A 10,395-nucleotide genomic window follows, 5' to 3' on the forward strand; every position below is an offset into this window, starting at 1 on the left:
TGCCAACCGAGCTGGACCTGCCCAATCAAACCTGTTACGTACTGTAGATGGGGATAAAGTTCCTGTAGTGCATGTAAGAAATATGCTGGGTAAAACAGTCTGGGCTACTCCTGCCTCAGGAGAAGGCAAATCAATTTGTGGGATTGCTTTTGCTCAGGGACCTGGATACACTTGGTGGGTGATGCAAAAGAACGGAGAGGTCCGGTGTGTACCTCAAGGGGATTTAATACTGGGTGAGAATAGCCCATGAATTGAATTGTACCACGTTAATTACCATATAATACTGTATGTTATCACTACCATGACTACTATATACCCTACATGAAAATGGTGACTAATCAGAATGTATGGAGAAGAGTGTAACCTGAGCATGACATAAATGGTATGGAATAAGTGGTGGATAGATGTCCTGGTTTCAGTTAGGACAGAGTTAGTTTTCTTCCTAGTAGATGGTGGAATGCTATGTTTTGGCTTAGGATGAGAAGAGTGCTGATAACACCCCGATGTTTTAATTGTTGCAGAGCAGTGCTTATACTAAGCCAAAGACATCTCAGCTTCTTGCTCTGTCCTGCCAACAGGCAGGCTGGGGGTGCAGTAAGAGCTGGGAGGGGACAGACCCAGGACAGCTGACCCAAACTAGCCAAAGGGGTATTCCATACCATCTGACGTCATGCTAAACAATATATAGGGGTGGCTAGCCGGGGGGAGGGGGCCGGACTGCTCGGGGTTAGGCTGGGCATCGGTCAGCGGGTGGTGAGCAATTGCATTGTGCATCACTTGTTTGTACACATTATTAGTAGTAGTACTATTATCATCATTGTATTATTATTATTTTGTCTTATTAAACTGTCTTTATCTCAACTCACGGGCTTCACTTTCCATTTCTCTCCCCCGTCCCAGAGAGGGAGGGGGGAGGGTGAGCGAACGGCTGCGTGGTGTTCAGCTGCCGGCCGGGTTAAACCACGACAAAAGGATAAATAAATCCAGAAATATTCACTGTTGCAACAGTGTGGGACTATTATTTCAGCAGACTTCATATGAGTTTTCTTTTAGCAAATAAAGAAATAGTTACAGATAAAATAAGTATTTTTATCTTATTAAGCACAATTATGTGATCTACAGAAGTAGGTGCCACATCTCTATAGCTAGTTCAATTTGTTGATCTGTGGCACATTGTGTACAGGAACAGCTGTGAGCGTTGCTGCATTTGAACAGATTCCCCACTACTACTACTACAAAAAGGAAAACTATATATATATATATATATATATATATACACATACACACACACACAAATGAAACAGAGACAGTCAGAGCACAGCCACCTTGCAGCCTCTCAGTTTTCTATGGGACAGAGTCACAAGATGTCCAGAAGGGCCATAGCAAACAAACTGGTCTATACTCATCTCTAAGCTGTCATTTTCAAATAAGCTGTTAGTATTTATTACTCCATTCTTTTGGCAGCAGTGACCTTAGATGCTTCAGGAGTTCTACATAATAGCCTCTCTTCCACTGCAGCTTTGACCTATCCTATTGCAAAACTATTTTTAACTTAATACAGCAAATTATTTTATTTCAGTGAGTATTTTTTATTCCTATAGCAACAGGCTATTATTGCTCTGCTCTAAATGGATGAGCACAACTCCCATTCCCAGCTTTATTTCTGAAGGGATTCCAAGTATTTCCTCAGGGATGCTCCCTCTAGAATTGTAGTAATGCATTCTATTCTAGTGTATTACCTGCTTCTCCAAGGACACTGCATTTGTCATATTATATGCGGGCATTTCAGCGTATGCCCCTTGCAACCTATTTTGACTTTGGAATACAGAAATAGTTACATATACATAGAAGATACAGATGAAGAGGAACCATTGGTGGAAAAAAAAAAAAAAAAAAGAGCAACCAGCCCTACATAAACTACATTTTAATAAGATTAAACTGGGGGGGGAGTTATGAGTGAAGGCATGCAAGCATTAAGAATTGCATGCAAGCATTAAGAATGGGCTGAGGCGTACTGTGTTTTAGGGCAGCTAGACATTCACATCACTGAACCAATACTGCAGCAACAACCATGCAACAACTCAAGAGTTCTGCTATGGCTGTTAAAGGCCTTGCTCTGTTCTGAAGGCAGGAGTCACATAAGTATCTAAATCTCCTAAAAACATACAACTCATCTATCCATCACTGCCTGAATCTTCCTGTAAAACTCTAAGAGTAAAGGCTCTTCCACCTACACATACAAATTATAAACTGTGTCTACTTGCATGAAAGGCATTCCATACACAATTTACACTGTATTATGCCATATTCACCAGCGTTTAACGTTAGGAAAAAAAAAAAAAAATTACCCCCAGAAAATCTCAAAGCTAAGTTATCGATGCAGTTATCAGTGACTTCTCAGAGAGAAGCTATTTTCAGGGAAAAATGCTCTTATACCAATTCAGCCTTGAAGCCAAATTATTATTTTATTCCAAGAGGATAAAATAATCTAGTGTTTAGTTGAACGAACAGGAAGGATGTTCTCAGCTTTAGATTTACTGGTTTTCAGTTTAAAGCTCACATACCTGCCTTTGCCTTTCCCTTACACTTTGTGTAGTTTCACAATTATACTTTACAGACCTTATTTTACTTTTCTCTGTTTGTTGTCGTAAGATAGACTCGCACAAATGTCACTGGGAACCAACTCTATTGGAAATAAAAACTTTATAAAAACTATTCCCAGTTCCATAAATTTCTTTTGCTTACTTATTCAAAAAATAGAGAACGAAAAATTCATCTTTGAAAATGAACCTATAGTTTAAAATAAGAAAGACAAAGAGCTTTATTTACTATAAGGGAAAGAGGCACAAGGGACACAAAAACAAAACAAACCCTGGTGATTCATATCTAACAAACCTCAGGAACTTTCTATGCTGTTTATGCACATAAGCCCCTACCCTAGAGACGACATTACCATTCTTCTTGGCTGATGTTTCAACTGCAAAATCTTAAGGGAGTCATGAATATTCACATCACTGTAATCAGTTCTTTTTTCATTCTAAGAAATAATACATTATCTGTAGCACATGCCCCTGCTGCTCTTAGTAAAGTCATGTGATTTATAATTTTGATGCACACCAGTGCAAAGCTGGATTTTTTAGGCCCAATATTAATTACTAACTTTCATGTACTAGGAGTACTTACACTGTATATTCCTAGGCAGACAGAACGCTACCTAACTTGAAATCTTTACAGCCCAGTACCCACAAATTCAGCAGATTTACCACAGATTCATGAGAAACGGGGCTGAAAGATCACCCGGTCTATCACATCTTTCTTGTAGGCAATCCTGACAGAAACCTGTCTTGGTACGCCTAACACTTCCCTGCAACTATTCAGCTGAGTCAGAAGAGAAATGTGCATAGGCACATACATCTTCAGAGTCAACAGGTGGAAGCACACATCATTGTGAATATCTACTGACTTTATTAGGATATCATGGCAAGGTCCATCTGAAAAAAAAAAAAAAAAAAAAAAAAAATGGCCTAAAGCACATAGCCAGAGAGAAATAAAGCATGTTACTGTAGCAGGTATGCACACAGATACACCCCCCACACATTAGAAAACAAACATTAAGCAGGAAAACTATTCTTTAATCTAATCATCATCAACCAGCAAATCTATTTTAGATGCAATGCACTGTCAAAGAACATACAACTTATCACCTACTCCCCCCCCCCCCCCGTTACTCTGTGCTCATAAACAGGCACAACTTCAAGATACTTTCACTCAAATCAATGAGCTGTCTTCATTAGTTTACAACAAAAAATAAAGCAAGTCACTTAATGACATTCATGTTATAACTCAGATCTGAAATAAACATATTATGCTTCACCACACACCATATCAAACTATTTCCCCTGATAGGGCTGACTTTCAGCAGTGTGTGTATTTTTTATATTGATTATCCCTTCCAAATGATAATCAATATAAATTTGACTCCCATGTCAGTAGAAATATACCTTCTGTTATTCACAGTACGATGGTGAACAATCTATAAATTCAATAAAAACACTGAATTATCATTTTGACCCACTTAGGACTCAAAACCTATTTTTGTCACATGTATTGCCTTAAATTTTAAGACATTTAAGACATTTTTAAGACATGTGCATTAGTCTGAAAAGTTTTTTTTAGAAAGAGCTGCTGCACATCCTAAAGCCCTGTAAGTACAATATAGTTGTGTCTGACAAAACATGGACAAGTCTCCCAGGTAAGAGCTACAGGTAAGTTGGAGGAGGAGTATAAACATCATAGGTCTACACAGGCCTTCAAGCCAAGCTCTAGTGCTGTCTGGAGGCCTTGGCCCTCACCTCAGGGTACCTGTCCACCAAACCCTTCCTCAAGCCTTCCTTGAGATGCTACAAACTGAAAAACCATTCCACCAGCCCCATGTCCAAAAGGGGGGGGGGGGGGGGGGGGGGGCAACTCTCCCTCAAGTGTCTTCCCCACCTCCAAATCCCTTTGCATACACCCTGTCCTCCAGCAACATCATGAACAGAGAATCACAGAATGGTTTGGATTAGAAGGGACCTTAGAGCCCCTCCAGTTCCAACCCCCTGCCATGAGCAGGGACACCTCCCACCAAAACAGGCTGCCCAAAGCCCCATCCAGCCTGGCCTTGGGCACCTCCAAGGATAGGGCAGCCACAGCTTCTTTGGGCAACCTGTGCCAGTGCCTCACCACCCTTTCAGTGAAGAATTTCCTCCTAACCTCTAATCTAGATCTCCCCTCTTTTAGTTTAAAACCATTCCCCTTTGTCCTGTTATTATCCAATTGAGCAGAGAGCCACTCTCCTTTTTTTTTTTTTTTAAATAAGTCCCCTTTAAGTACTGAAAAGCTGCCTTGTTTTCTTTAGACAATCCCCCCTCTCCCAGCACCTGCCCCAAACCCTCAAGTTACCCCGCGCCTGCCCTGCCCCATCCCCCCCGCACCCTAATTCGCCGACGCCCTCCCCCGACCTCCCTTTCACCGTCAGCACCCCCCACAACCCCTCGACAAATCCCGCTCCCTTCAGGGGCCGCCGCACCTCGCGGTCCTTGAGGCCGAGGAGTAGCACCTCCTCCATGAGGGTGAGCCGCGTTTCCTTGGAGTCACCCTTCACGTCATCCCCCAGCTCATCTCGGTGGCCTTCGTCCTCCAGGCCGCCGCCAGCCCCCCACTCCTTGTCGGCGGCGGCGGCACTGCGGGAGGCCTCAGTGCGGCGCTGCACCAGGCCGGAGCTGCGCTGGGTAAGGGAAGTCATGGCCGGAGGCGGCGGGGAGGGTACAGGGAGGTGGAGCGGGGAAAAGTAAAGCGCGGGAGCCGCTCCCACCTCGGCCCTACCCGCACCGCCGCTGCGGCCGGCCGGGAGGACTCATGAGGAGCAGGGCTGGGGCTCGGCCACAGTGAGGGAGGTGGAGGCGGCCGGCGTCCTCCCCTGCGGCGACCGAACTGGAGGACTGCGCTCCTCGCCCAATATGGCGGCGCGGGCTGATGTCAGCGGAGGATGTGGCAGCGGCGGTCGGGGGGAGGCACCGGAAAGGGAGCGAGACCCGACCCATCCCCGCTCTCCTGCCCGCCCCGCTCTGCCCTGAGGGACAGCGAGGACGGTCCCCCGGGAGGGGCGGCAGTGGGCGGGGGGTTTCGGGGGGTTCCACAGCAACAGACGGGCGAAGTGCGGTACAGAGGGAGGGGGACAGGGACAGGGACAGAAAGGGGGAACGAAGCCCAGGGGGTGCCGGCTGCCGTCGGGGGTATCTCGGCTATAGCCGGGGCGAGTCTGTGACTCCTCGGGAACTGTCCCCCAAGCCGGCCATGGCACTCGATAGACAGTGCCTTACTGACGGCCATCGCTCTGCTTGGTTTCAGTTTTAGCTGCCACACCTTGCCTCATGGATACCATGGCACTCTCAATATGAGCGTCTGATATATATAAACACAACAACGAAGCTCAAGCCACATTGAGCTCTTAACAGTCTTGACTTCAAAATGAACAGATGCAGTCCCTTGTCCACAAGGCATCTTGCCAAGCCTTCAACTGCTCCTGCAGGCCTGTCCAACACCTTGACACCAGTGCTGCTGCTGCTTCAGCCACAGATGGAGGCAGCACAACTTCTCTTCCCATGCACTTCTATTTACCCAATTCAAGCGCTGCAATGGCCGTGTTTGTGAGAAACACTCTGTAGCCAATACCTTAGGCTCAGGCAAGGATCTCAGTGAAGTAGCATTTTTATTCGCGATTGCAATGGTGGGGGCCCTACAAGCAGGAGAGCGCGCTTACTAGTTCCATAACACAGTTTATATACTTTTTTTTTTTTTTTTTCCTCGAGGACCAGGACCCTCCCATTTCCCCATTGACTGGATTTGGGTAATCCAGGTTCACAATCTATATGGTGCTTCACAGACAAGACATGGCTTTCAGTTGCCAGCCTGTTATAAGTCAAATTTCTTTTGACTTTTATACTCTTTGAGGTGGTAATGTTTCTTACACAGTGATTTTTGCCTAATTGCTCTAAGGATTCTGGTTGTCTGCATTTTACAAGGTCGCCTGCTATAGCTTTCTTATCACTGCAAGTATATCTCAATACCACATTCCTTCCCTTTAAGCAATGTAACTCTGTGCAAAAACATTTTTATTCCCACATGTTTCACCAAAACCTCAAACTATCAAAGCCAAATCCCACATGTATTCATTCCGAAGTAGTGTATTTTGTTGCAGAATAAAGGTGCCTCTAATGAAAGGATGGCCTATACTCCAGGGTTAGTGAAGCCAAGGATAGAAGAATGGGGACTTGCTTAGTCGCATTAAAAATAGATGTTGCTGAATGTCTTTACTTACTACTGTGCAAATTAACTGAAACAAGGACTCTTGGGGCCCCTCACAAAGGATGGTTCCTGACAAAAATGGGGAAACTGTCTCAAAAACCATCTGAGACCGACCTTGTGGTTTGGACAAGAGCCAAGGAGCAGCTGAGCCTGCACAAAGGCAGGAGGTCAACTAGTGGTGATGAAGAAGAGTTATCAGACATCATCCCTATGACCCCCGGCGACCACCATGAGAAGGCACTGCACAAGTGCAGACAGAGGAGTTTATGGAAATTACTTCTTGGAACTAATTTTAATATGAAGCAGGGATAGGTTATGCATATGTATAGGTATATTGGGAAACTTCATGCATATGTAACTTTTTACTGCATATAACCAAGGTAAGTTGCCGCGTTGGGGTGCACGTACCTTTGGGAGCTATCCTGCATGCGCCTGGCACCAAAATAAACCACATACCTACTTTATAACTCATTTGCTTTCAGTTGTAGAGTTATTCCATGAATCATTTTGGCGAGCCAGGCAGGAAGCTCTCTGCCTGCCCACAGCAGTGGCTGTGCTGCGGATGTCCTAGCGCGCACCGGGCACATTACCCTGAGGGAAGTCTGCTCCTCGGCCGCTTACTGCACAGGCAGACAACAACCTGCTGGACTGTGGCCAAACAGTATGTGTAACAGTACAGGAAGGGCAAATAAGTCGTACACGTGGCCAGGGCAGCTGGTAAACCGCACAGAGATGTCTGGCGTGCAGCATAGTCCCTGTAAAGGAGGAGGGTACACTACAGGCTGACTGATGAAGTGGTTGAGGGGGATTTGCTGAGGGATAAAGTGGTCAAGAGGGATTTGCTGACCAATGGAGCGGCTGCTAGTGATCTTGGGAGCAGATCGAGCAAATCCGAGGTTACTGCTGCATCCCAGTTCTGGGAGGACTTGCTAATGACTGTATAAGAAGCAGGAAAAGGGTAAGCGGACCTCTCACAATTGTGACAAGGTTACCTGGGTAATATTTGCAGCTGCAGGAGGGATGCTAACTGGAGTGTTAATAATTGTATGTCTTATTTCTAGATGTCCGGGTATCTAATGTTGAAAGTGTGGGAATAAAAATGTTGTTTTTGCACAGTTACATTGTTTAGAGGGAAGGAATGTGGTATTGAGATATGCTTGCAGTGATAAGAAAGCTATAGCAGGCGACCTTGTAAAATGCAGACAACCAGAATCCTTAGAGCAATTAGGCGGAAATCACTGTGTAAGAAATATTATTTTGTTCGACTAAGCTTTAGTTTCAGTTCATCGTCACCTAGTGTTACTTTCCAAGGAGCTCCTGGAGCCTTCTTCACTCGGGAATAGTGGATCCAAGTGGCTTGTTCTTTAATCTTGATAGCAGTGTAAGTTGTCAGCATCACTTGATATAGTCCATTCCATTTTTCCTCGAGGGGTTGTCCTGAAAAAGTCTTTATATATATATTCCCCAGGCTTAAAGGGGTGGATTGGTTGATCCAGCCCTCTAACCCTGGTCCCTAACACAAATTTATGTACTTTATTTAATTGTTTTTGAAGTTCAGTTATATAAGTATATAAATATTCAGATCCCAGCTGCATTAGATCATTTCCACTAAATAGAAATTGATATGGCCTTCCATACAAAATTTCAAAGGGGCTCAAATTCTCTTTTACTCTAGGTTTAACTCTAATTCTGAGTAATGCTAAAGGAAAGAATTGAAGCCATAACAAATTAGCTTCTTGTCCGATTTCAGCTATTTGTTGTTTAATCAAATGGTTCATTTTTCTACCTGTCCACTTGCCTGTGGTCTATAAGGAGTATGCAATTGCCAATCTGTCTTTAGAATCTTACTTATCTGTTGTACCACTTGCACACAAAAATGTGAACCTCTCTCAGAAGACATTGCTACTGAAATCCCAAAGCATGATATTATTTCATTTAACAAGACTTTAACCACTTCTCTTGCTTTGTTTGTTCGACAAGGAAAAGTTTCGGGCCATCCTGAAAACGTGTCAGTCAGAACCAGAAAATAACAATACCCCCCTTTTCTAGGGAGTTTCGAAAAAATCAATTTACCACTGTTGTCCCAGATAAATTTCCTTTACTGATTATTCCAAATTTTATTCTATTCCTGGTATTGGGGTTATTAAATAAACAGATGCTACATTGTTGAGTTACTTGTTTTCCCCAATGTGTTTTATTGTGTTCCGTAAGAACTATGGGCCATGTCAAATTAGAGGGTATTATTACACAGTTATCTTTTAAATATACTCATCTATCTGGTTTCATTTTACCTTTCAAATGTTCATGTATATAGTTTGGATTTTACTGTCTGGTATTAAAGACGATGCCTTCACCTCAGTTATTTCAGCTGCCTGTTTAGCCTCCTGATCTGCCAATCGATTTCCAATTTCAAAGTCAGCGTTCCCTTTTGGTGTCCTTGACAATGAATGATAGCTACCTTTTCTGATTGTTTTACAGCCTCTAACAATTTTAAAATTTCTTCAGCATGTTTTTTTTTTTTTTTTTCTGTTTTCCCTGAGCAGTCAGCAATCCACTTTCTTTCCAAATTGCTCCATGAGCATGTACCACGCCGAATGCATATTTAGAGTCTGTCCAAATATTTATTTTCCTTCCTGCTGCTAGTTCCAGTGCTCGTGTAAGAGCAATTATCTCTGCTTTCTGGGCGGATGTCCCAGGGGGTAATGGTTTAGATTCGATTACCTGTTGAGCAGTTGTAACAGCATATCCTGCCTTACGTTGTCCTTGTTTTACAAAGCTGCTCCCATCAGTATACCAAGATTCATCAGCATCTTCTAAAGGTTCTTCCTTAAGATCGGGTCAACTAGAATACACAGTCTCCATTGTTTCTATACAATCATGAGTTATAGGTTCATCCAGAGTTCCGCTAAGGAAAGAAGCTGGATTTACGATGTTAGTGACCACAATTTCCACATCATCTTGTTCTACTAATATTGCTTGATAATTTAAAAATCTTTGTGGTGAAAGCCAATGATTTCCTTTTTGTTCCAAAAACTGTTGAGACCATATGGGAGACTAACACTGTCATTTTCTGTCCCATTGTAAACTTCCGAGCTTCTTGTATATTGATAACAACAGCTGCAACAGCTCGAAGGCATCCGGGCCATCCTTTACTTACTTCATCTAATTGTTTAGAGAAGTAAGCTACTGCTCGTTTATAGGGACCCAATCTTTGTGCTAGTACTCCCAAAGCTATCCCTTGTCTCTCATGAGAAAACAACCAAAAGTGTTTCGAGAGATCCGGTAATCCCAAAGCCGGAGCTTGCATCAATTCTCGTTTAAGTTGTTTAAAGGCATTTCGTGCTTCTCCAGTCCAGACTAACTTTGACTGATTACTCTTTATCAATTCATATAGAGGCTTTACCATTAGTCCATAATTATAAATCCAAAGGCGACACCAACCTGTCATTCCTAGAAAGGTTCGTAGCTCCTTTACCGTTTGGGGTTCTGGAGTCCGGCAAATGACTTCCTTATGTTCAGTTCCTAGTTCTCGCTGACCTCCCGAAATTC

At 43.6% G+C, this 10,395-nt stretch overlaps 1 protein-coding gene across 2 annotated transcripts in view; it reads right to left on the reverse strand.

Moving 5' to 3' along the window:
- Positions 1 to 5,496, reverse strand: part of LOC311220821 (Golgi phosphoprotein 3-like) — a 69,763-nt gene extending 64,267 nt beyond the window's left edge. For both annotated transcript variants that reach the window (XM_084304437.1, XM_084304436.1), the window contains exon 1: positions 5,069 to 5,496. In XM_084304437.1, coding sequence (XP_084160563.1) covers positions 5,069 to 5,284 — 216 coding nt within the window. In that variant the 5' untranslated portion in view covers positions 5,285 to 5,496. The remainder of the gene's footprint in view (positions 1 to 5,068) is intronic.
- Positions 5,497 to 10,395: the final 4,899 nt, after the last annotated feature.

Source organism: Netta rufina, assembly GCF_964035555.1.
Source record: "Netta rufina genome assembly, chromosome: W".
NCBI classification, from domain to species: Eukaryota; Metazoa; Chordata; class Aves; order Anseriformes; family Anatidae; genus Netta; species Netta rufina.